Raw genomic sequence first — 24420 nt, 5'->3', positions numbered from 1 at the left:
GTCGGAAATTACTCGGCGATAGTTTTCGGAATGAAATTGGCAATTGATCGGTATTTACTTGTTGAAAGTCCAGTGAGTACTAAATCGGCAATGCAATCCGAAGTTTGGGCTATAGGCTTCAGTAGTTCAGTTGCTCTCTCTTTAAGCCTTAAAAAATTCACGACAATATAACATAGAATAGCACGATAAGCTTGGATGGCATGGAATATAGGAACTCTTGCCTTTGACCTTGATAGTTGGAAGCTTCAACAATGCTTGATGACTTAGCAGCAGGCATTTCGACAATTTTACAAGCATTTGAGTACATGCTAGAGGCCAATATCTGGCCTATCTTGTTCTATAAATCATGTAGACAATTGTGCAACGAACATAGTAGTTCTTCCTTCTCAGTTTAGTAAGCTGATCGAGGTTGGTTATTTAGGTTAATCTTAGACAATGCACATAGCTTTACGTTGCTATCACGAAATATACACGAGATAAATAGTTAAAGCTTCCAGTAAATTTCCAGGCGATGGAAAATGCCTGCAACAATACCCCAGAAGGGGATCTCCGCAAAGATAACGTAGAGTAGAATACCAACACTTTGAGAATTCCAAACTCCAATGAACATATGCTTTTGAATCCAGTATATCTGCAATAAAAATTATAGGGATATCAATGGAATGGAGAATTAAAGTAACTTCTCATGGCTGAATGAGTCCTCCATCAAGGGGCATTTGCTAATGAATCCCACAAGAGCAGGGAGAAATTGTGGCTATCTTTTTTGCCATTCAACCCCTCTTTCTAAGGTTTGATGAGAAACTCACCAGTGTATTATGAGGGTCGTTGTAGTACCAGCCATTGATGAAACCAGCAAATATGCCTTCAGCAGCCATGACATAAACAAGCATTGAATTCATGCCGATCCATTGAAACGGCAGAAACATGGACTTCCGACCCCACATATCAACCTGGAATGGAAGGAACTTGTTTCGTCGTATCAGAAATAACTTATTGACTGTTCCAAACTAGGGTTCTTGAAATTTAAAACCCAAAATGGTTCAGTTGTAACAACAACATACCAGGATATAGATGGCTGAAAACACCAATGCTGCTATCCCGGATGTTACACAAACATAGCTAAAAGTGTACAGTTGTTTGTTTAAGGGCATTGCTGCAAATGAAATAAATACGTATATATAGCATTCTCCTTGATGAAAATATGATGCATAAATACCGACAAACTTTGGCATATTTCTCACCATGTGTGAAATGCAAAACAAGCCCTAAAATGAGAAGAACAAGTCCCATCACAGTCCAATGCTTCAGTCTAGCTGTATCACCCTGGAGGTTAGAGATCAATCAAAACAGTTAAGCAAGATCTAGATTTAAGCAAGCATTACATGCTGAAAACCATTAATCTAACCTTCAAATGTACATGAACGTGTCCTAAATGAACTCCAGTGATGGTAGAAAGGACTGAAGATATTGAGCTGCAAGTAAGAGATCCACATACCCAGTTAGACATTTTCTCAAGATGCGTGGACAGCATAGAAGGTGGTGTGCATTCAATCTGAACTTCTTTTATGAGAGATGGGATTCACATGTGAAATTTCCCTATGAATAGATAATTTAATGTGTGCTAGACATTATGTACAATCATGAAAAATAAAGAAAAAATTAAAGGGGAAGAACACCGCAATCATGTGGTTTTGTGGAAGAGCCTGTATCTCTCAAACATTCCCTTCCTCAAGCAGATAAAAGTTTCTGGTGAACTCTTTAATTGTCAGCGTTTGAATAGTTGTCGGAAAAGTTGAAAGATAACACATACATACAGCAAGATTGAGTGAGTGAATGACTTGGAAAAATTGCTCAAAATCCCACACAGTGGATAAGCACATTGCCATATCGCAGGCATTATAAGTGAGCTCAACAATTTCCCATCATGTGGTTTCCCCAGTAAGAAAAAGGCAAGGCTGCTCAGTACTGGTTTGCATAAAATTCGAGTATAAGATTACTCTGACTGATGAAGGTTGTGTACAACAAACCTTAGGATTCCGTCAGGTTCGAAAGGAGCTTTGCACCATGTTGGAGCACTAGTTTGAAAAGGCGCCTCATACAGGGAAGCCTCTGTGCAGGCCTGCAGCAGTTTGGCAAAATTCTTACCGTGATTTCACAATAATAAATGATGAGCATTAGAAAAAAAAAATCGCCATGCACCTCAGATCTCTTCCAAGCAGGATGTTGATACAAATGATTAATTCCTAAGATTTTTCTGTCAATATAACCAATTGCATTACAAGCAGGATCCAGTTTTCCTCTGACCGCACACTCTACCTGGAATCAACAGGTCTTATCTGTAAGTAGCATCCCTTAAAATGAAGGAAACTGTGGTCTCTCATAGAAGAAAAAAAGAGATAATAATGGGATTCCAGTTTGTATAAGAGCAAAGGCAATGAGTTCACAGTTTGATTTCCTTAATTCTTGGCCCAGGATTGTATATGAAGTCAAATTGAGGGAATGTTGCAGAAGTGGAAGAGGAGATTCTTACAGTGAAAACCTTCCCATAATCAGCACTCTCTTCATCATTGACAGTGAACTGCCAGTGCGGCACGTACATCCCGTAGATTACAGCCAAGTAAACAACCAGAATGCATGCTCCCACCAGCCTGCAAATTTTAGCACAGAGTAGTCATTGGAGATTTGGTCAAGAAACTTAATGAAAATTACTCATTAGTCACAGAAACATAAACTTACCATTGCGAGCCATATAGCCTGAAAATGGAGAGCCGGCCAGGTGGTAGATCCTTGGTGTGGTCTTTTTTTGTAAAGATTTCCATCAGTGCCATAACTAAGTAAGCAAAAGCAATTCTCTGAAAAAGAAAAATCAAAGTTCTTGTATAAGAATATTTCCTGCAAACTAAATTATAAGCACCAAAACGAACACTACCTGAAGAATCCCACACCATCTTATCTTCTTCATATCAACTCCATAACTTAGCTTGTCAGGAGCATGGGAGAAGCCCCCTGCATGATGATAATCAAAGTACCGTCAAGCGATAGAATCACCATGGCAAGTTGCTGGCGAGCATCATAAACATTTAAGCATGAAACACAGCTTGCAGGCAGGATATGTGCCTAGCAGAACAAACCTTGTAACATGATACCCCATAAGAGTAGTTTCAAAGTTCTGACAATCGTCTTCTTGATAGCATGATCCCGGCTTGTAATTCCCTACGTTAATCAAATAACACTTATGAGCAAAAACCTGAAAATGCATGTATCCTTTTTCCTTATCAGTTACTGGATTTGTAAAAATGGTAGACCAACCTTAAAAGTAAGAGGAATGGCCATTCCTACTATGAACAGAAAGAATGGCATGACAAAGTCTGCAAGGTTGCTACCATGCCATGCTGCATGTCCCATCTTAGGCCATTCTCCTCCAGCATCATCAACCAAAATCATTAACTACAATGATCCCATCAAAAGACACAAATTTAGTATCATAATAATAAATGATTAAGGTTTCATAAAAAAATTTTAGAAGGATGCCTCGACAAAGTACAAAAAAATTAAGGGGGGAATTGATGAGACAAAAGGTTTAAGGACTAAAGTGGGAAGTGAGAGAACTTAGTAGGGCAATTGCTTTTTATAAAAAACTAAACTGTAAAAGGGCCCAACCGGGATCGAACCGGTGACCTCTTGATCTGCAGTCAAATGCTCTACCACTGAGCTATGGACCCAATCGTACTATTTCGCAAGTCATAGATTATAAATATAAAATCCAACCCTCGATTTTAAAGAAAACCCCACTCCCCAAAAACCCAAACGATGAAGTGAAGCACAAAAACTGGGTGCTTCATATAGAACAACAGCTGATTTCATCAAACTTCAAAACAGAGACAGTATATATCTTTTGAGAGAGACATAGATACATACAGCAACAGTGAGGCCTCTGAAGATGTCTAATGAAGCTACACGCCTTTCTGGGTCAGGTTTTTGGGCTGAAAAATGGGTTCCGTCAGCTATTGGCAGCCGTTTGGCGTAAGAAATATAGGCCTTAATGTCAGCCATTTTTGGAGGGCAAGAATAGAGAAGCTGAACTCAACAAACTAGCTTGGTTGTTGATTCTGTGAAGGGGTGTCATGGGGGCTATAAATTAAGTCACTTGGGTACTGTACTTTGATGATTCTATGTGAAGGAAGCTCAACGGATGGAAGGGGTGTAGGGTAGGTAAGTGTATATGGGGAACGGACAGGTTCAGGGGAATATTTCGAAGGTAAAGAGTGGATTTCTTTGGTTTAAGATGCAGTGGTTTCTTAGTACTTCTTTGACTCCATTCGCCATCTCTTTTGTTGAGCAAGGGATTTTGCTACAGTTTCACTCGAATCTGACTTGAAACGACTTCAATGGAAGAGAAATTTTTTGACCCGATTAGGTTTTAAGTAAAATACGAAGACAAAAGGCCAGGTTTCACAGAGAATATCAATACTGGTCTACCTCACCCGAACCCTAGATTCTGCACGCAAAGATGAGGCTAGTTATGGGCTTAGCTAGTTTGTGATACAGATTTCTTTTTGATTTGGTATCACATGTTTAAGAGACTCTATGTTGTGTTCGAATCATTTGTAATCTTGAGACATCTAATAACCAATTCGTCATCCCAACCTTGAGCTTGGGCATGGATATCTTCTGATTTTTTTGTTGGCAACAGCCTCTGTCGCCGGAAAATGATCTTGGATAATGGAAGACAATTTTAAATCTTGTTACGGGAACACAAGGACTCGACTGCATTCCTTAACAATCAAAAGAAAATCGAATGAGAAACTTGGCTTAAATTTACAATTCAAAACCTGATCCTAAACATATTTTAGTTTGAAATTGTTTTGACAATGAGCTTGCTGAATCCCAGTGATTCAGCAGGTTAATACGTGACCCGATTGATAAATGCATCTTTCGCTCCAAAGAGTAACCCGCCTCATAATTTAGATTCGCATCCCGATCAGTCACTCAATGGCCTAAGTTTTGTAGTAATCATGACCTTCACTCCCCAACTGCCCATGGAGAAAAGGCCATTTTTCCTGCTAGAAGCCAACAACAAAGTGAAACTTCCTGGACGATTGGTGTGGATAAATGTTAGAAAGTTTGTTAAAGAGTCACTAGTCTCTTGCAATATAAGCTTCATAGGAAACTGCGAAGACAGCAAATGAATGTTATTGCGTATGAAAAGCAGAGCAGAGTTCCAGTAACCAAACTCTTGAATCCACAAGTAACTAGGGCAATTACCGTACGTGACACATCATAAAGAGAGTACCTATCTTGCCACCACTCATGCCTTTGATACTTCTATCGCCTACAATGCCGGCAATGTCCCCCATTTGCCTCCCACCAGCACTTCCCTCCTTACCATCTTCCCCTTCCATGTCCAACCCCAGACAAGTGGTTTTCTCTGAACAAGTAAAGACTTAACGATGACGATATTGATAATTCAAAGACGTGCATGCAACTTGCCAATGAATGAAATAAGCATTATTCTCCTTGGGATTTTATAGATTTTAGAATCAATGGATGTAACACAAGCGAAATCCTTAGGTACAGGCAACACTGGACACAATGTGGGCAGAGTTCCGCCAAATTACTTCCCTGTGCCAGAAAAATTCATGTCAGGATCAAGGCTTGATCAAGAAAAAAAGTAATAATATATTTTCATGCTTCGGTATCCGTTGTGAGTGATGGGTGATATGATAAAAGAAGCTAAAGATGTTGCTGCAAAAACTAATAGTGTCTCTTAGGTGCTTCACGAGGACGCTCGGCAGCAGGAACGCACTTTTTCAAAGTTGGATGGACGATAGTCCTTGTTTGGTTGTTGAGAAATGCAAGAAAGGAAAATAGAGTTCTCCGGCATTAACTATTTATATTTGTTTTTTAAGAAGTATTTTAAAAAAAATTTGATTTTTTATTTTTTTATTTTAAATTAATATTTTTAGTGTTTTAATATTATTTTGACGTGTTGGTGTTAAAAATAATTTTTAAAAAATAAAAAATATTATTTTAATATGTTTTTAAATTAAAAAAACTTTAAAAAATAATTAATATAAAAATAACTAAAAAATACTCAAAAGACATCCTCTAAACCGATTCAAAAAAAGTGCGAAAACAAGAATATGATGGCTAGTTGAGACACAAGCCGAGATAAAAGAGTGGTGGTCTTTTGTGGTAAATCAACGATGTTATTTATTTCTTCTTCTTCTTCTAATAAGATCAATTTGAAACAAAATTCAACCCCAACTAAATTTTGAGTCAGTGAGTTAATGGATTGACCCATCACTTAGAGCCTTGTTAGTTTTGATACATTCATTTAAAGATTTTTTCTCCCTTAATGTTTGCCTCATCTTAAAATTCAAATTTAATATAATAAGGCTTCAAAATATTATTTTTTGCAATTATTTTGCATGCATGTATATTAAAGAAAATACCAATGAAGCTATTTTATTTGGAGAAAAAAATGTATTATTTTGAAAGGTTGTTATTATAGACCTTATTAGAATAGAAAAAAATGCCAATATTATTTTGCTATTATCTATTAAGGGTGAGCTAGTTCCTATACATTATCAAGTGATTACAACAACTGTAGATTTCCGTCTTAGATAATTATTCTATTTAATTTAATAAGATGGTAGTTTTCTCAAGCATCCGTTGTCGTCCAGCGGTTAGGATATCTGGCTTTCACCCAGGAGACCCGGGTTCGATTCCCGGCAACGGAACTTTTTTATCCCAGCATTCATATCCTACACAGGCTACTGCCCAAAGGCAACCCAGGCTCTCACGTGAGGGGGTTCCATTAGCTTCCCGCCATTGAGCCGAAATCGAGGAGGGTCTACGACTGCATGGTTCCGATTATATGGAAACATCGCTGCAAGATTTTTGTGGGTGATGGGACACGATTGGCTGCTCACGCAATCAAACCTATAATCAATAGATCAAGGGGCCATCAGGAGACCAACTCAGTATTTTAACGAGACATTGTCCCCCGACTCCAAAAAAGCCCAAGCCTTTGTTGAGCACCTTCACTGTCAAGTCTGATTTCCACCATAAGTGCGAACGGATGCATGCACTGATAAATGATGTCCACCAGAGCTTGCTTACTGTAGCCGGCAAACTGGCACATCCACAAGAACCGCCACCTCTAGCATCTTAGATGCCCGCCCAGCTGGTTTCAGTCATTGATTCCCATTTCATAGTGACTCTTCTATTAAATAATTTGGCATGATTTTCCATTTCCAACAGCACACGAAATTAGAAACTTCCCAAGAATTTTCACAGCACATCACAAGAATGATTATTAACAAGAGTACCCTACACAAAATTTATATCAATTGTACAGTATACACACCAAAAATTAGAAGATCTCTAACAGTGGAGATCGCGTGTTCAAACCTGGTGAAATAACTATAATCAAGATATCAAACAACCCTCAAAAGAAAACATAGGCTCAAGATTAAAAAAAAATAAAAAAAATGGAGTGGTATATTGGGATCTCACTATCTCGGCTTTACAGATCAAGCAATACAGGTGTACACTTCTGGCATGGTATTAGTCACTTGTCAATTCCAAGTTCCTTCTGGATATCTCTTGTCAGGCTAAATTGTAGAGTATTATGCCATGGAAATAAGGTGCGAGTAACTGGAAGTTTTCTTCGCAGATCCTGCAACATGTCATAAGGAAATGATTATGTCTACAGTTTAGGAGGCATAATAATACAATGAAAGAAGACATACAGTTGGTGAAGGGAATGATTATGTGTACCACCACCTCAGATTTCCTACCAAACCATTGCATTTCACAAAAAGGAAAAGCTATATGCCTTGGGTTCAGTAACTAGAGAGTACGTCTTCTACAGTGAAGTCCAATATAGAACAAAAGGCCAAACAAAATTCTCTTCACTAGATGCGGAAAAAACAAAATTTTGAACGAGTATAATCCAGCAAGGTATACCTTGAATGTGGTATCTGGCAAATTTGAATAGGACGCCTGTCAAATAATGATGGTGAATAATGAAGCCTTAAAATCCAAGCATTTAAATGAAAAAGGAGATGCAATGAAAACCTCAAGAGCTTCCAAGTACTGTGCCTCATGATGACGCATAATGTTGGCTATGGAAATAGCACAATCCTCAGGGGCCTGAAACAAAAGATTATAAAGGATCAACCATTTTTTTCTTCTATTCATCAGCAAGTGAAGAGCATACACAGATATTCATGACGACGAGAACAAGCAGGTGTTCCACTCCCTTAATATGATTCTAATATACAATCTAGTACTAGAACTGTGCTTGAAGTAATATTATAGGAACTTGTTATTTCACAGCTGCTAGGTGTATTCTAGTGAGAATTTTTTTAACCACTTCAGTAGAAAGCTGCAAAAAACAGAGAGCAAGCTCCGACATCTGAACAGTGAAGATCACTAGAAAATGCTCGATCATTCTACTAATCTTTAACGTTTGGAAGAAGGCATAAGGTGGGCTTAAAGGCTGCACTTCTGAAACCAAGCGCTGGTTTTATCCTGGAATATTTGCAATAGAATCTGGGAAGTGGCAAGTGTTGCTTTCAAGGTCAATCAATACAAACAACCAGACTGGATGCACAAGTCACCCAAATAATCAACGTTCCCCATGCCAAACCAAGTAAATCTAAGCAGTAAGTTCTTGGTGTAATGTCCCAGCCTTATACCTTACATGCCTTCTCATTTAAGTAATTGGTCAACTGCTGCATTGTTCTGATTACCAGGTCAAGGTTCCAATTGAGTGGTGTCATGTGAAGGAGAATATACAGATGGTCTTGCCCTTCAGGATGTACTAGCTACTCTCCAGACTCAATATGTGCAACCTTGAGATTGCATGCTCAAGACTTTGCACCAAGCAATGCCCTACCGATCTTATGTCTTCAAAGAAAGAAGTTGAATTTTCATGATGAAGAAATTCCAAGCTAAAAGACTTGCAGCTACCGTACTAACCTGAAAGATTGTTGCATCTTTGCATTCATGTTTTGCATCCAGCTGAACATTTCCCTCTTCAAAATAATGGGCACCCACCTGAATAGGAAAACCAACTTAGCGCTGCCCCACTCAAACTATCGATGGACCTCAAATTTTCACCCAAGATAAAACAGTATGTCATTAGACCCCACGAAAAAATATAGGGAAAAAGAAACAGCTTATTCTTGCATTTTCTTACAAGTAAGCATTTCGACTTTCATACAACAGTCTACAGAAGTCAATTTTTTTATCAGACCTGTAATTCACCTCCTACTTCTAGCATTTGTACATCTTCCTTGAACTCTATGCTCCACAGTGATCGCCAACTTCCATTGCTGTGAGATATGCAAAAGAACATTAACAAATGATATGCCATCATAAAATGTAGATGCTACTGCTTGGAAGTGACTTGGTATGTGCAGCTACAAGCAAGTGATGGGACATTGTAAACATGTCCTAGATGAAGCTTCCAATAAATAAAAACCAAAAAGTGATAAGAATTCCACGCAACAGAAATTCTGTGGGCTATTTCTAACAGCAGAAATGACCACTACAAACTCAAAATTAGATCCCGGCCCCTCCACGTCCTTCCCTTTAACACAGTAGACAGAACATATACCTTTTGGATAAGCTTCCGCAACATATTTGAGTATTTCGGCATCCAGAGCACAACTAACAGAGAACAGAATAGCATTGGTGACGCCAGAATTTGTAGAATACTGCAAAAGAGACAGAAGAAAAGAACTACTCTTGGTGTGTTCTGAGCCATAATTCCAGTCATGAACTACCAAATTGTACACAATTCTTTTGGCATTTAGATGTATATACAAGGAGAAATTACAAATTAATCCAATGATTAACAATCCAAACTCAACCAAACATGCACAGAAGAAAAGATAATTTATGCAGAAAACTTTACTAGAGATACAATTATTCCAAACTCCAAAAACAAACAAAAGGGACTCTATATAAATGATAGAGGAGCATAAAAAACAACAAAGAGAGATTTTGATATAACTCAAAAGATCAGTCCTCAAAAAGCATTTAGCTCATTCATTCATAAGCATCACTGAGTGTAGTAACAGATTAAGGGTACAGGATAATTTGATGACTACTGGCTCAAGCAGTTAAGCGTTCCAAACATTAAATGATAAAAGCATAAAGCAGGACTAGTTCATATCCCATCAAAAGTACCTCTCTAAGTCTACCCTTCATTATACGAAGAATTCTAACTTCTAAAAGATCCTGGTCAGTGGTGACACTATCAAGCCAGCACAATGTAACAGGAAAAGAGTAATAGAAAATTGCAGCCTCGAAAGTTGAAACTTTAAAAATTGAAACATAGGCAGGGAATAACTGAGAAAATGTCGTTTACCCTGACAGATTTAAAATCAAGCTTTTAAAGATCTAGCATTGATGCAATAATGACTAAAAGAGCATCTAGATGATCAAAATCATTTAGTAATAACCATGAAAATTAGAGAGCATACCGAAATTCTTCAATATACGGTGATGAAAGTTCCTCATCAGCTGTGGGCCTCATATCTGTACAAACCTGAACGAATTTAGCACATCATTATATAAAAATGGACTACCAAACACATCAGAAAAAAGACAGCAGACAAAATATGTGCTTCAACATTTTTAGATAACCCACTTGCTTAACATGGTCAACTATCGCAACCTGTGCAGTCCTAGGATCAAGAAACTCATCCTCGTCAAGCTCATTATATGATGTAACCAAAACCTGTAAACACAATTTAAAAAACATGAGTCAACTAACTGCATACAAAATAAACAAGTTTTACAAATAAAACACATCTAGAATCACAATTAAACCCTAAAATACAGTCTAAAACCAAATAATTTCAAAGTTTAATCCTCCAAATAAATAAACAAGTCTCTGCCACACAACGTAACATGTAGTATAGCTAATGAGCCCTCCAAATTTTAAAACAGTAATTAGCAACAAAATATCCAAATGTAAGCTAAATGAAACCTCCAATTACATATTAAGCTCAAAATCAGCAAGTCAAAACCTAGCAAATCTAGGATAAGTAAAAAAGAAATTAGCACAAAATCAAAGTGATAGCAAAATAAGGAAAGAAAAATAATTACAAGGCTTCTATTTATTCATCTATTAGCTAATTGAAGGCAAATCAAGTAATTAATTAAAAATCATAAAAATCAATCAACAAAACTAACAGCCTAAAAAGGAACAAAAATCTCTAATACACTATTATTTCTTTAAAACACACACATTACACTGCAATAAAGAAAAAAAAAATAGAGAGACTTACTTCTCCGCTTCGATCAGGTAATTCAAGGCAAATGAAGTGAGATTTATTGTAAAGAGCAAATGCCTCTAATGCAGCTTCATTATACACTTTATCGTCATTCAATACCGACCTCAAATCTGCGAAATACAAAATCTTAATAAACACGCAGCAGAGAAGGCTAAAGAAATTAGAAAACAAAACGGAGACGCAATGCAAATATGAGAGACCTTTCGCGATGTATTGGATTTCACCGGCTGGGGAGTTGAGGAGAAACCATTTAGCGATCTCTCTCTTTCGCTTCTCGTTTAATTCGCAGTCCCCCTCTGCCATTTTTTGGCCCTGTCTTCTTTTGTGTCGCTTGTTTTTTTAAAATGAATTGGAGAGAGGAGTGATCTGGGAAAGGCGAGAGGGAAACCATTTTTGGATCAGTGGGATCGGGATATTTTTTAATGTGATCGTGACCGTTCAATTGTAATTTTACCTTTTTGCCGTTGTAAATGCCTCAGTTTTAAGGTACGGCATGGAGATTCTTTTATAAAAGGACGAAAGAGACGGTAACCGATTGTGTAACATTAATTAAACGGTGTCGTTGTTTGCAAAGGCTCTCCCATGTGCATGCTAGGCTAGACTGCTTTTACGGCCCAGCCCGTTTATTTTGAACCATTAGAGCCAGGAGCCACAACATGGGTTTATAACCCATAAACCAGCTTTTTTTTTTCAAGTTTAAAGTATTTTTTATTTAAAAATATATAAAATTATTTTTTTATTTTTAAAAAATTATTTTTTATATTAGCAAAACATTAAAAAAAATTGTCCAAAAAAACACAGGCTAAATATGCTTCTTCTTTTTTTTATAAAAAAAATTGTCCAAAAAAACACAGGCTTCTTCTTTTTTTTTTTAATTAATACCTTTTCAATTAATTTTCAATAATTTTTACATCCTGATTAAAAATATCGAAAATCACCTAGGAAAATTATAGACAAAAAAAATCCCAACAACAATATTTTAAAACAGATAGCATGACATCCATTATTTCGAAATATCACATTACTTCGAATTAAAATCACATAACTGTTCTTCTATTTTTTTTGCCTTGAAATTCATTTTTCATTTCTTGAAACAAGAGCTTATTATTACAGGTTAAGGTATTACATTGACAGTTGATGTTGAATTTTGTTAAAGTTCTCTTTATAGCAACCAAATCAGTATTGCATCAAAATCTACCAGAGTATTACTAGCAGGCGTTCCATTGCCCCAGTAAGTTAGCTTCCAAAAACTGTTTCCATGCCCTCACTGGGCCTACATCTCTAATACTAGCAGTATGTTCCCTTGCCCTAAAGTTCATGAACAAGCCTCTGGCTGCAAAACCCAGCAGCTCAGTTGAGTCCATGTAGCCACGCATCCTTGAAATGATTATACTGTCATAAGAGAATCCAATTCTGAAGTACCGATCCGAAGAAAGGAGCTCCTGTGAAGGTCGGGGTTCACATGGTAAATCTCTTTCTTCGGTGGACACATGGCTTCCCGCGCCAAATGAACCCCAGTCAACCTGCTGCAACATATCAGCTGCCCTCTCTGTGATTCCAGCAGCAGCTTGTTGAAACTCGACTGATTGTTCCAATGCTAATTTTTCAACTTGGACTTTTAGTTGTTGCAATCGCTGACCAATTCTTGACGCCACGGCATCATACATTTTTCCTCTTGATATGTTTTCATCACCTTCCGCACCAAGTATATCGTCAAAATGGATTGGATCACCAAGAAGCACTGTCACCTGCATGTTCCATGGACATCATTTGAAAAAAAACAATGAGCACGATACAAGTATGAAATAACTAAACACATTAGAACAGGAAACCCAAGCTATGAAAAGGTCACAACCTATAAAAGGTACACGGGAAGTTACAAACAAATGCATTATTAATTTTGAAGGTGTGTGATGTGTACATGGACATGTCAGTCAAATTCTAGGCTGCTGTTGACTTGAAGGAATCTTTAGTTTGCAGAGTCCTGTTCTGAGATTTAATCAGAAAGGAAGTAGAAGTTGCAAAGATATGCATACGAATACATCTGCATTTATACACTCTTGAAGGAAGTGAACGAAAAGGAAGCTTCAACTATACCAGTAGCTTATTAGAAGAAAATCAGATATTGTAAATGCTTAATCAAATAATTAGAAACAGTAAGAACATCTTATATTTACCAGAACAAAAACAATCATACTACGTACCCTCTTTCCAATCCTTGGGAGAGTGGCTCCCATGGGCATGATCTCTTGCATCCCAGTGTGTACAAATGGGATGACCAAAGGAACAGTGTCAGCATCAAGGATCAACCTGTTAAGGCATGAAATCAGCTATTTCAAACAGCACAGCCAATCAAAAAACACAAATGTTTAGATGCATATACGCACATATCCTAAAAATCATCTAGCTAGTCAAGGCTTGGAAAAACTCAATGCAAAACAAAGTGAGAGGATAGGGTAAGAGAAGTGAATAGTATAAAGCATCCTCTTCAATTCCCTTCCCCTGCTAAAAGACCTAAAAGACCATTTCATCTTTTCCTCAAGTTCTTGTTTATCAAAATTATAAAAGTGGATCCTCTTCCATGCCTTCCACACAACTAAAACAAAACCCAAAAAGATTTAAATGGTACGGAAGGCACTCTTACCTCCCCACACCTCTCTTTGAAGAACCCATGGTTTTTCCACCATCCCGAGAACGACTACCTTCTGGGAATATGTGAACCCAACTACCACTGTTCAACTTTGCGATGGCCATGTCCATGCCCTACAGCAAGATGATAAGAATAGCATATTATAGGGGGGAAAATACTTTGAAAACAAACATGCAAAAAGGCTAGGCATGCTGGGTGTGAAACTGACTACTCAAAATAGTCATCAACCTCCAAGCATGTCCACTTATAATCAAACTTTCCTTCTATTTTTTTGATAAGCCATTTTTAACAGCCTCAAAACCAAATAATAGAAACTTCAGCTCAAGGTAAAATAGCCATCGACATCACTAACTATGAGGACTGAACAGCAATGCAGCAAAGCTGTCAAACATCAAAATTAGGCTCCACAGCACAATAATGCGAATTAAACAAAAAGTTGGCAAGAGACAGGGATGGGGAAGAGGAGAAGACCTATTATCTTGGATGGCACCTATTATCTTATAATCTAATTTGGTCAAAATAACACAGAAGGAGCAAAAAAACTAAAAACAAGCAGCAAGCAAAAGATCCAATGCTTAAAAGCAATCAGACAAGTTGCATCAAGCAGAGATACTACATGCTTAGACAGCTAGCTCAATAACATGTCAGGTATTCAACAACTGATCATCAAGTACTTCTAACACCCCATTTAAACCAATACATCACTTGACAAACAAAAAGAAACACTTTAAAAGCTCACCTTCTGATAAATCCCTTCACCACGAGCAACTGGCAATACTTTGACAGATTGGAAAAATGCAGAACTCACAGGATTCTTAAAACAGCGATCAGAAGCACAAAGCGTCCATCTCAAGTTCTGAGCATCCATCAATACACTAGGAGGAAGCAGTGAAGCAATAATAAACGGGTCATCCACTGAAGCAACATGATTGCTCACCTGCAACAGACCATTATCCTCAACAATTACCTCATCACCACAAACCCAAAACAATTCCTCAAAATAAATCCCAAAACTGCAAAGAGTAAGCCAATAGAAAAACAAAAAACACAGGCATTATTGTTCCAAAGCCCACAAAGTAGAACGACCAAGCTATACCGTTAAAAGAGGCTTGTTCTTGGGTCTATGCAGCAATGCATCATGTAATTTCTCCACACCATAAACCTGCGATACCCCAAAAACCCAAATTAGTAATTCTCGCAGAACCTCAGTCCTCAAAGCCAAAGATTACAAAAACAGTTCAGTCACGAACAAAGCAATTCCTCCTACCTGAACACGATTAAGTCCGTGCATAAACACATGACACATGTTTCCAAGCAGAGGCACAGCCACTGACTGAACCATTCGTATAATAACCGATTCTTCATCAGCATTAAAGTCCTTGCTGACTGCACCCACAGAATTCAGAGGTAATTCAGTAAATACGCGTCAATCTATGGGCGAATGTTGGTAATTAAGTATGTATATGCACGTACATAAATACATACATACATCCATCTCATGTATGTACGTATTTTATTTCTTTATGGATGCATATAATGTAACAACGACACGTGTCAATGTGTATGTATGTATGTATGCATGTGAAGAGTTTAAACATACGGTGAGGTGCATGTATGGATGGATAGATGAAGTAGCGGAAAGAAGGTGACCTCGTTTGCGATAGAAAGCGGAGGGGGAGTGGAGAGAATCTCGCCGAAAATCACGGAAATGGTTGAGCCACCGTTGGACGGTGGAAGAGAAGTAACCATCGGACGCGGCGGAGAAAATATGAGGACGGCGGCGATGACGATCAACCACCACTCTAAAGCGGTCTCGCAGACGGAGCTGTAGTGCTTTAGCTTTGCTCTTCCATAGATCTCCTCTTCCTAGCTCTATCCTCTGCACTGCCATTTTCACTTCATAAAGAGAGATCTCTTGCTCTTTTATTGTTTTGAGAAATAAATTTTTATTTTTATTTTTATTTTGAAAGCAGAAGCGTGAGTGTAGAGAAGGAAGGGTTTGAGTTGATTAGTATTGGAGGTGAGACTTTGGGGGTTGGTTCTATCGAACGCATAAGGGAGGTTGTGCGTAGGTTAAGAGATGGCTTTTGCGTTTGGAGGGTCAAGGCATGGGTTGAAACTGATCCTGACTTATTTTAAACCCGAGTTAATTTATTTTATTTAATTTTATAAAAAATTAAATATAATGTTCTTTCAAAAATAAAAAAGTTTATAATCAAGTTATGGATAAGCTTGACTTTTTAATTGTATCATATCAATTTAATTTTTTATTTTTATTAAAACTTTATATAATAAAAATCTAAATCATGGATCAATCAACTTATGGATCAATAAACTTGTCTTATCGAGTTTGCTTGATCCAAACCCATGGATCAATTTATCTATAGTCGAGTTGAGATTTATGGTATTGAAGGTCGTTAATGGGTCCATGATGGAACGTGGCATGGAACTGAGGGACCAGGTTCCTGATATTTGAGTCGCAATTTTTTATTGATGAGCTCGTGTAAATTCAGAACAATAAGAAAAAAAGAATGGGTCGTTTCATTTTTTAGCTACTTTTGGGTCAATTTTGGCTTCTAAACCAATTTCATTCCAAGTAACTCATATATATATAACTTAAATCTAAAATAAATTATATATGTTCTTCAATTAATACTAGAAAGACTCAAATTTCAGTAAATACTTCGTTCTTTAGGATTCTTAATAGGCCATCATGATAACTCACATGAACAATTAAAATAAAAACTTTAAAATCCAGTAGTATATCTTCTTTTGCCAATATTAAATGCTTTAGACTAGCGATGGAGGGGTGCGCCAGGCCAACGCTATAGTGCAACGTGAAGGCGACGCCCGAGAGCCCCAGTAGCAAGCTACTGTAGCGGACCCTCCCCCTTAAAAAATTAATTTAATATCGTGTGGGCCATTGGCCCACGTATCAGATATTAAACTGATAAGAACAGATACTACACTTGATCTTAGCCAAAAGGCCGAGAAAGGTATAAATTGCTCAGTGGCCCGCTTCTCTTTTTATAGTCTGCTTCCATACGTGATGTCTCATTACTTACCGATGTGGGATTACAGGATGTGAAGACACTGGTTTCTCAAAATCAAAAACCAAGGACGGATGTGCTTTGCTTTGGCATAGATTCCACGGGGGGTCATCTGCTCACTGCAGTTGCTAGGACTCCGCGAAGAAGATGCTGCCAGTCCTAGGGTGAAATAGGTTGGAGAAGCTCATGGTGGTACAGGAAAAACTCAAATGGTTCCTAGGGTTCTTGGTTAGTGATGATACATGTTTAGCATAACTCAATAATAATGAAATTTTGTTGATGTTCACCATCGTTGGGCATGATGGAGGACATTTCCACTGTTGGTGGAGAGTTACAACCATTGAGATATGAGACATTCTTTCTTGCATAGATAGCGTGTGCTCTGGCTCCTTGGCTCCTTCTGTAAATTGCGGGTTGTCTTTTGCATCCTTTTGTCACTGACTAAAACTAGAGAGGAGAATCATCACTTCCATAGAAGCAAATATAAAGCTTTTAAGACTAGCTAGAGTACCCTTGTTACGCTTTGGGTATTTGAACTGGATCTTGATTTACTTTTCAAAGCACGAGAAGAAAGAGCCGACATTTTGGAAGCATTTTCAGTTTTCCATTATTATGAAATTTTTTAATTAAAAATTGAAAAATACTCTCTATACTTGATGAAATAAATTGAAAAATATATGAATTATAAGAGTTGTTAATGTTAACTATGGATTAAACTGGAAAACTTGAATCTTCTTTCTTCTTCATGGGGATGATGGGTTGATAATTAAGTTCTTCTGGGATTTTATTATTGATAATTTTCGTCCTATCTTGATTTCCTTTGTTCCAGACCTGAATGATCTCTAATACACAATTAGCAAACCCTGACACCTGAATGAATAGAAGTGGACTTTGTTGCTAGAAAATATGTTTTCAAATCTCCTACATAAATATAATCCTTTTCATACACCAACAATACACACTGATAAAACTTGTGCTATGGGTGCTATGGAGATGCTGATAGCAAAATTTATCTGCAATAAGTGCTTCGAAGAAGTTTCTATCACATTCATGTAAAACCAATGTAGAAGTTCGTCTTCGTGCATCCTAGTCATCAGAGGGTCGAGTTGAAATAGAATTTGAGCTGTGAGCATAGCCATCATGGCTTTCCAGTCTAAAGCTAATAAATGAACATGTACAGTTTTAGATGTGTAAAACCCCGCCACTAAGGTAATTGATATAAGATTGCATCTAGATTTGATTTCCATGTCAGCGCCAGAAACTTTGAGCGTTGGCCACCGTGTTTAGGGATTCATGAGTGTTGATGTCTGCAAGAATCTCAAGCATTTGTTGATAATCACATTTTGGGGGCTCCTCGCAATATCTGCCACTGGAAAAAGAGCACCTACACCTTGCACAAGCATTGGTGAGGTATGTATAGCCGAATTGGCCCAGAAAGCAACCGCATGTGATGATGTTATTTGAGAAACAAAAATGATGAAGTGCATGAAAACACGTAGTGGTATCTGACGGTGTCAGAAAACAAACATAGCAAGTGCTGCCTACCTTAAGCAGGACTTCAGTTTTCAGCATATGAAAATCTGATAGTTAGGATCTGTATTCCAACATTCAAGTAGTTTGCATCAACCACAACATGGCCTAAGTCATCTGCCAAGGAGAAACCTGTGTCAATAATCCTACTAAAACTTGTTTCAGCGACAGAAAGCAGTGACATTTGAATTTTGCAAGCTGTGAGATACAAGAAAGGAAAATGAAGCTCAAACCTTCATATATGGTCCTCGCAAAATTTACATATTCAGGTATCTGTGTATGATTCCATCAGGACGGGCATCCAGCACAACGAGGGTTCCTGTCAAATCAATATCAAATTGCAATACGCAGTACTTATGGCATGAGACCTGGCTCTTCCACTTGATTATGAGAGTGTTTGCTTACATGGTTACAAGAAAAGACACAAGAATAGATAAAATTCTGTGGCACTCTCAGAGATAATATGTTTGATAAATCAAAGAAACCAAGAACTTCATATGTTCCCGAAGGAAAAATAAACATGGAGCGAATTCCAGCCACATGTTCTACTCCCAGTGTTGCGTGTTCAGACTTCATATGACTGAAAGGATTAGCTTTCATGCTATTCACAACAATATTATTTTGTTCTCAGTATTTTATGCAGGCTCAGTATCATAAATCACACCCTACTTTTCACGAGCTCCACTGTGATTGAAAATGTTGAAGACAAGAAATAGCAGAGCTCGAGAGGTAGGATTACTGTTTATGCTTCTGGATCCAGAACCCTGTCTGTCACAGTAATAGAACATAGCAACTTGATACTCTTTGATTTGAGAAATGTACCTGGTGCCACCCAAGCTTTAATAGAACTGCTTGGCAAAGGAGCCGGCCAGAGAATGTTTAACAAATTCATAGAATCATAAGCGACAGTAGAACCTGAGAGGGAAAAAAGACGTTAGCACAAGCACTTACAAATTTGAAAATTCACAGCATCTTGTTTCTCTTTCTTTGATCATTTTCTTCACCAGGTGCAAGTTAAAAAGTCGACAAAGAACAAAAAAACACTATTCAAAACTAAGAACAAAGGAAATGAAGGGATGAAAAATTGTTATTCTGAGTTGGTTATATTTAATAGAGTAGATTTAGAAATTAAGGGGCTGAAGTTGTTGTTCCTAGCAAGTAACAGCCAGTGGACTTTTTTTCATGCAAGTTTTACCAGTTTACCTGTTTGACAATATCCCATGTTGTATGGAAATATTTCTTTATCATATGCTGGGTATTCTCTGGCATGGAACCTGCAAAATGATTAAGGAAAGGTTAATAAAACAAGCAGCAAGTCTTCGGGGAAAAAAAAAACCCTCTTTTTTTCACAGTGTTTGATGCTCATCCATTCACGAAAGTCTTCAGCTATCTTATTGAACTATTTGCACTTCCTTTACCAATTGATAAACACGCGAGTACAGTGCAGTCTCTAAATGATTCATACATGGATACATATCTGTCTGCCGCAAATAAACAAGTCTATATGGGTGTTCAAGGCCTCATGCATTGATGAACAACACAAGCTCATGCCGTCAAGATGAGAAAACCATCAACTATGTCATTGTATAACATCTTCATCTCTAAGTTTTTGTCAAGTTTAACCACACAATCATAGTTTCCAATGTCTAGTAGCAAAGCCACATCATCCCCAAGGGCACTAATGCAAACTAAATGTCACACAAGAATCCATCTAAAAAACAAATTGTAATCTCTACCACACAAAACTTACAATATACCGAGTCGTCTTGTGTCAGCAGCAATAAAAACATGACCATGAAACAGGTCAAATCCATTCAAAGACACATCAAACCCAGCGGATGGTCCTCGAGCAACAATAAGCTCAAACAAAAAATCAAGAAAAGAATTCAACTCCTGCAATTTAACAACAAAATGTTAGTGATTAACATAAAAGCTAAGAATTTTTTTTAAAAAAAAAACTAAATAGCAAAGAACCCCTTTTTAAGATGGATACAAAATCTATGAACCGTCTTCCATGTGGTGTTACAAAATCTCACTTATGAACCGTCTTCCATGTGGTGTTCTAGTAAGCTCACGTTTGTTCTCTGTGCATCCTTCAACATCAGGTAACTATATATAACAATGTGTTCCCTGTAGCAATGATCATGAGAAATAAGACAATCTAATGTCTAATGTCTAATATCTGAACCTCTAACCATGAGAAGAAGCAGTGGGCTGTTGTGCATGGGCGAGATGCATGTCATTGTATCTAGGGTATGTCTTGAACAACCTTTCGATCTAAAACAATTGTAAAATGACAAAATCTAGTTTGATTAGCTTAACAAAGAAACTGAAAAGGTTGCTTGAAAAGCTAATGGAGGAGAAACACAAAATACAATCTAGCATGACAGATTGAATCTTGAGATGATCGATAAAATTTTACAGATTTTCTATGTTGCTTGTGATAGGTAATTATTTTCGTTCATATTCGATGCTTTTCTACCCTCTAAATACGTTCTTCAGCACCGAATGCGTAGAGGTGAGATGCTTGGTGTATCCAAGATCGGCTTGTGCACCATGACAAAGCATTATCGGTTGTTCTAAAGGGCTAGGCAATTCTTTCTTTCTGTGAAGGAACTGGCATTCCCCGACCCACCTCTCTTCTCCTTCAAGAGAAGAAGGAATGATCACAATAGAAGGGCTCTACAACTTTAATGCCAACTGATTTCTCCCAATCCTCTGGGGGCATAACATCTGCCATTATCTTTTCCTGACCTTGCCAAAGAATCTGGAGACAGTAGTGGCATTGAAGAGATAAGTCAACCTGCTAGAACATCCATTTGAGCCGAACAAAACACCCCGGTGTAAAGAGAGAGAGTGCGTGCTTGGCCAGAAGTTCTGTGAGGACGTCCTTTTTTATTACTGCCTAAAAAATTAGAATTTGAATTACAAGAGGTGACCTCACAAAGTTCTAAAATCAGTCTTCGGAGAACAAAAGCAAAGAAATTAAGAAAAGACAACAAATCCTCATTCTTCAGATCCTAACTCGAATTACAAATTAACAATCATTAAGATGGCCCCCTATTTTGACTGCCGAAGAGAACTAGGAAAATGAGCATAGAATAGATAGAAAAGTACAGAAATTGCTTTTGGAATGTGATGGACATTAACATGAAATAAGAGCAAAATTGCCAAGTTGAAAAATAACCATGATCCTGCCATTCAAGCTATAAAATGGGTTTAACGAACCTCTTTGGCACGGATAAGAACATCACTAGCAGGCATCAACCCCGATGAAGGAACACGAGGCTGTTGGATCATGGCTGAAACACTTATTTTCAAATAGGAGATTGAACGATAGCATAAGAACCCTCTACAATTGCAAATTTGTCAAGCCTACTCCATCGTACCTTTTGCATGTGGCATCATGTGTCGTTTGCCCTTTGTTCCAGCAGCCAGTAGTAGACAAGCCTGGCCGCCAGCAGCTCCTACAGCAACTGTACGTTTCTGCACATGCAAAAGCAACCATGTAACAACGAAAACAAAACAGAGCACAAACAAACAATCATCTAAAATCATATTACTTGAAATAAAGAGTGTGTTTCCTGCAATGGAGCTAGCAATATCATAAAGGTATACATGCATCCTGAAGAAAATTTGTAGCAGACATGCATGCCTTCTTATAATCACATCTCTGTAAGTGGGCATATCTACCTTTAATGCTATTGCTGCTCCCCATAACTGAAAATAAGAGATGCCATAGGGCCATAGTAATTTTAGAAGAGAACCCCACCTCATTCTTTAACTGCATCATTGAATCATGGATGGCATCCAACCTGAATGGTTAGCATACAGAAAGTACATTAAAAAATAACAGTGGATGAAAAGATTGGGAGAGAAGCTTACAGGAAAACTACACCAGGAAGTAATTACAGTAAAGGGTGAGCCAACTTGAAAGATAAACATAAATATCATTATGAATGTGCAATCTATGTTATCTAGGATTCTACGTGGGTCCTAATTTGTTTCATGATGCAGAAATACCAAACTAGTGCCATGTCAAACAGCTAAAAAATTATATTATATATTACATAATTTTCTATGTTGACGAAGGATTTTCACTATACCAATAAATTAAGGCGAGGGATGCTAAGTTCTCCAAAGGTTTAGAGGAGACCAATGAACAAGAACAGTTCAAGGTTCTTGCTTTGCATGCTAAAGTGAGGGCTCAAAAAGGTAGCATTTCCCAGGATTTTTGCCTTCTTGCAAGAAAAAGTATGGCACCCCATTTCATGAATGAGGGCCATCACAACCATTTCCCACAGGAGGCCTGCTTGAGAGACCACATCCCCACTGATGCCAATTTCCCTTTCTGAAGTCAACCTTACTGCTAGATAATCAAACACTTTTGTAGAGGAACTATTCCATAACAACCTTGCTCCCCAACACAAATGGGCACTTAGCATTAGGAAATTTATTTGAATGAGTTTCCCTAACCTAGGCATTAAGACTAGCACATCAGACCGAAGAGTTAACTTCTTTACACAACCCATGACTCCAATCAGCTAATCTGACGGTAGGATTCACAACACCATTGACCCATTATTGCTCTCAGCTTTACTCGCCTACATCCAAATAGATGAGCCAGAATTAATATAAGGAAATAGAAGGAGAGAGTGAGTTGTCAAGGGCAGTTACTGCCATTGCAGCACTGCTAAAAAAGAAAACGAGTGAGATTAGAAGTAGACTGAATGATTTCTCATCCTCCATTGTTGTGTTTTTCTTGTTCTCTCACTAAATCTTCTTCATGGATGTATGATTTGTCGAACCACCTTTAACAGGCATTAATCATGAACACTCTCGATCCTCAACAAGTTGTGCCACTAGAAACATTGCTAAAGTACATAACTGGCAGAATTTCTTATCAAGATATCAAACGTAGAGTTAAGCACGCTGTAAGCAGAGATTTCATAGTAAGCAGGTTGATTGTTTTCATTTGAATATAGTCTGATTTAGATTTTAACCAGGTCAACCGATAACAAATCAACTAGGTTAAATCATGTAAACTTCCACCAAAATCTAGCCTAGTTCAGCTAGGTTTAGATCTAATAACATTGCTCGACAGTGTCTCGTTTCCTTCAGCGTAGCTTCAAGCCAATTTAGGCATGGCTTTTTCTGGCAAGCTATTATGTGGTTTTACTGTTTTAGGGTCGTGGGTTTCAAAATTAGGTTGGGCTTTTTATTTTCAATTTAATGAAAAACAAATCAGAAATAAGATTTCATAAGACGATGGCATCTTTATCGTCATATCAGCCTTCTCCCTTCAGCTTGTCACACAATCCATCAGGTCAAGGGTTTCAAAGGCTAGTGGTGTGGTGGTGGAAGCTAAATCAGTGTCATTAACCATTAGTTTTTCTGGTGATTTCTTTGAGGATTCTTTTTGGCGTTTCTTGATGCTAGATGTCCATTGTCCCTCTTCTTTTCATCTAGAAGGAACCCATTGTTAATTTTTTCTGCATGCGAGCAAATTGCTCTCAGGAGATAAAAGTTAGACTACCTACTCTCCATAGTTTAACGTCATCCGTCAGCGATGCATTCCCGATCATCTGTAAGCGATGCATTCCTCATCATCGATGCATGCCTAAGCTTCTTAAAATATGGTCTAAGAGCATCTCCAATCCAAAATGCTATTTTGAAAAGCTAAATTAATAAAATAGCATTTTGAATAGTATAAATATAACTTATCTTACTATATCTATTCCAATGGAAAAAAGTCATTTGAAGAGCCATTTATATTAGAATGAAAAAAATAAGTGTTTTATTATTTCTTAATATTGTTTAATGATATTTTTTTTCCACATGTCTACATTTAATGATCTATTTTTTTAGTGGT

General features: G+C 37.6%; 5 protein-coding genes and 2 non-coding genes across 7 annotated transcripts; 1 reads left to right on the top strand and 6 right to left on the bottom strand.

Moving 5' to 3' along the window:
* Window positions 1–181: 181 nt before the first annotated feature.
* Window positions 182–4176, bottom strand: LOC105134226 (heparan-alpha-glucosaminide N-acetyltransferase-like). The gene is made up of 13 exons (XM_011038566.1): window positions 3919–4176; window positions 3310–3447; window positions 3132–3213; window positions 2930–3006; window positions 2737–2852; window positions 2531–2648; window positions 2200–2316; window positions 2028–2119; window positions 1406–1472; window positions 1242–1323; window positions 1062–1153; window positions 807–950; window positions 182–631 (listed from the first exon to the last, which is right to left on the bottom strand). The coding sequence occupies exons 1-13, from the start codon at window positions 4051–4053 to the stop codon at window positions 485–487; spliced, it is 1407 nt and encodes a 468-aa protein (XP_011036868.1). The 5' UTR covers window positions 4054–4176; the 3' UTR covers window positions 182–484.
* Window positions 3651–3722, bottom strand: TRNAC-GCA (transfer RNA cysteine (anticodon GCA)). Its single transcript has one exon. It is a non-coding gene; the product is annotated as a tRNA-Cys (tRNA).
* A 2495-nt stretch (window positions 4177–6671) lies between the features above and the next one.
* Window positions 6672–6743, top strand: TRNAE-UUC (transfer RNA glutamic acid (anticodon UUC)). Its single transcript has one exon. It is a non-coding gene; the product is annotated as a tRNA-Glu (tRNA).
* Window positions 6744–7293: 550 nt separating this feature from the next.
* CPA (Subunits of heterodimeric actin filament capping protein Capz superfamily) lies at window positions 7294–11712 on the bottom strand. The gene is made up of 10 exons (XM_011038565.1): window positions 11519–11712; window positions 11313–11428; window positions 10670–10759; window positions 10503–10567; window positions 9523–9684; window positions 9269–9347; window positions 8992–9069; window positions 8086–8160; window positions 7975–8010; window positions 7294–7684 (listed from the first exon to the last, which is right to left on the bottom strand). Exons 1-10 carry the CDS (start codon window positions 11619–11621, stop codon window positions 7577–7579), a joined length of 912 nt encoding a protein of 303 aa, XP_011036867.1. The 5' UTR covers window positions 11622–11712; the 3' UTR covers window positions 7294–7576.
* Window positions 11713–12374: 662 nt separating this feature from the next.
* LOC105134224 (Phospholipid/glycerol acyltransferase family protein) lies at window positions 12375–16056 on the bottom strand. Its single transcript, XM_011038564.1, has 7 exons — window positions 15619–16056; window positions 15236–15354; window positions 15065–15130; window positions 14708–14905; window positions 13963–14081; window positions 13523–13628; window positions 12375–13066 (listed from the first exon to the last, which is right to left on the bottom strand). The coding sequence occupies exons 1-7, from the start codon at window positions 15857–15859 to the stop codon at window positions 12527–12529; spliced, it is 1389 nt and encodes a 462-aa protein (XP_011036866.1). The 5' UTR covers window positions 15860–16056; the 3' UTR covers window positions 12375–12526.
* A 1839-nt stretch (window positions 16057–17895) lies between these two features.
* LOC105134313 (uncharacterized) lies at window positions 17896–21116 on the bottom strand. Its single transcript, XM_011038667.1, is given in 9 exon segments — window positions 17896–18402; window positions 18564–18615; window positions 18618–18665; window positions 18782–18820; window positions 18823–18867; window positions 19371–19463; window positions 19752–19822; window positions 20299–20441; window positions 21042–21116. Coding segments are annotated over 8 exon segments (546 nt in total). The 3' UTR covers window positions 17896–18402; window positions 18564–18583.
* Window positions 20350–22428, bottom strand: LOC105134223 (ATP-dependent Clp protease proteolytic subunit-related protein 3, chloroplastic). Its single transcript, XM_011038563.1, has 5 exons — window positions 22321–22428; window positions 21938–22034; window positions 21777–21850; window positions 20585–21453; window positions 20350–20441 (listed from the first exon to the last, which is right to left on the bottom strand). The coding sequence occupies exons 1-4, from the start codon at window positions 22339–22341 to the stop codon at window positions 21355–21357; spliced, it is 291 nt and encodes a 96-aa protein (XP_011036865.1). The 5' UTR covers window positions 22342–22428; the 3' UTR covers window positions 20350–20441; window positions 20585–21354.
* Between the last annotated feature and the right edge of the window lie 1992 nt (window positions 22429–24420).

The sequence above is a fragment of the Populus euphratica genome, unplaced genomic scaffold (genome assembly GCF_000495115.2).
Source record: "Populus euphratica unplaced genomic scaffold, PopEup_1.0 scaffold158.1, whole genome shotgun sequence".
Taxonomy (NCBI): domain Eukaryota; kingdom Viridiplantae; phylum Streptophyta; class Magnoliopsida; order Malpighiales; family Salicaceae; genus Populus; species Populus euphratica.
Note: the sequence above shows the minus strand (reverse complement) of the source record. Positions and strands in the feature narration are given on the sequence as shown.

What these genes read in the sequence shown, in the direction of transcription:
- LOC105134226 (XM_011038566.1), bottom strand. Translation starts at nt 4,053, where the DNA reads ATGGCTGACATTAAGGCCTATATTTCTTACGCCAAACGGCTGCCAATA. An exon ending in TCAGAGGCCTCACTGTTGCT is followed by an intron (nt 3,448 to 3,918) that starts GTATGTATCTAT and finishes GGATCATTGTAG; the next exon opens with TTAATGATTTTGGTTGATGA. An exon ending in CCATTCCTCTTACTTTTAAG is followed by an intron (nt 3,214 to 3,309) that starts GTTGGTCTACCA and finishes TGATTAACGTAG; the next exon opens with GGAATTACAAGCCGGGATCA.
- CPA (XM_011038565.1), bottom strand. Translation starts at nt 11,621, where the DNA reads ATGGCAGAGGGGGACTGCGAATTAAACGAGAAGCGAAAGAGAGAGATC. An exon ending in AATAGCCCACAGAATTTCTG is followed by an intron (nt 9,348 to 9,522) that starts TTGCGTGGAATT and finishes CATATCTCACAG; the next exon opens with CAATGGAAGTTGGCGATCAC. An exon ending in TGCCAGATACCACATTCAAG is followed by an intron (nt 7,685 to 7,974) that starts GTATACCTTGCT and finishes GACATGTTGCAG; the next exon opens with GATCTGCGAAGAAAACTTCC.
- LOC105134224 (XM_011038564.1), bottom strand. Translation starts at nt 15,859, where the DNA reads ATGGCAGTGCAGAGGATAGAGCTAGGAAGAGGAGATCTATGGAAGAGC. An exon ending in GTGAAGGGATTTATCAGAAG is followed by an intron (nt 14,082 to 14,707) that starts GTGAGCTTTTAA and finishes ATCTTGCTGTAG; the next exon opens with GGCATGGACATGGCCATCGC. An exon ending in TCCCAAGGATTGGAAAGAGG is followed by an intron (nt 13,067 to 13,522) that starts GTACGTAGTATG and finishes TGGAACATGCAG; the next exon opens with GTGACAGTGCTTCTTGGTGA.
- LOC105134223 (XM_011038563.1), bottom strand. Translation starts at nt 22,341, where the DNA reads ATGATGCAGTTAAAGAATGAG. An exon ending in CATGATGCCACATGCAAAAG is followed by an intron (nt 21,851 to 21,937) that starts GTACGATGGAGT and finishes TAAGTGTTTCAG; the next exon opens with CCATGATCCAACAGCCTCGT. An exon ending in TTCTTATCCGTGCCAAAGAG is followed by an intron (nt 21,454 to 21,776) that starts GTTCGTTAAACC and finishes CTAATTTTTTAG; the next exon opens with GCAGTAATAAAAAAGGACGT.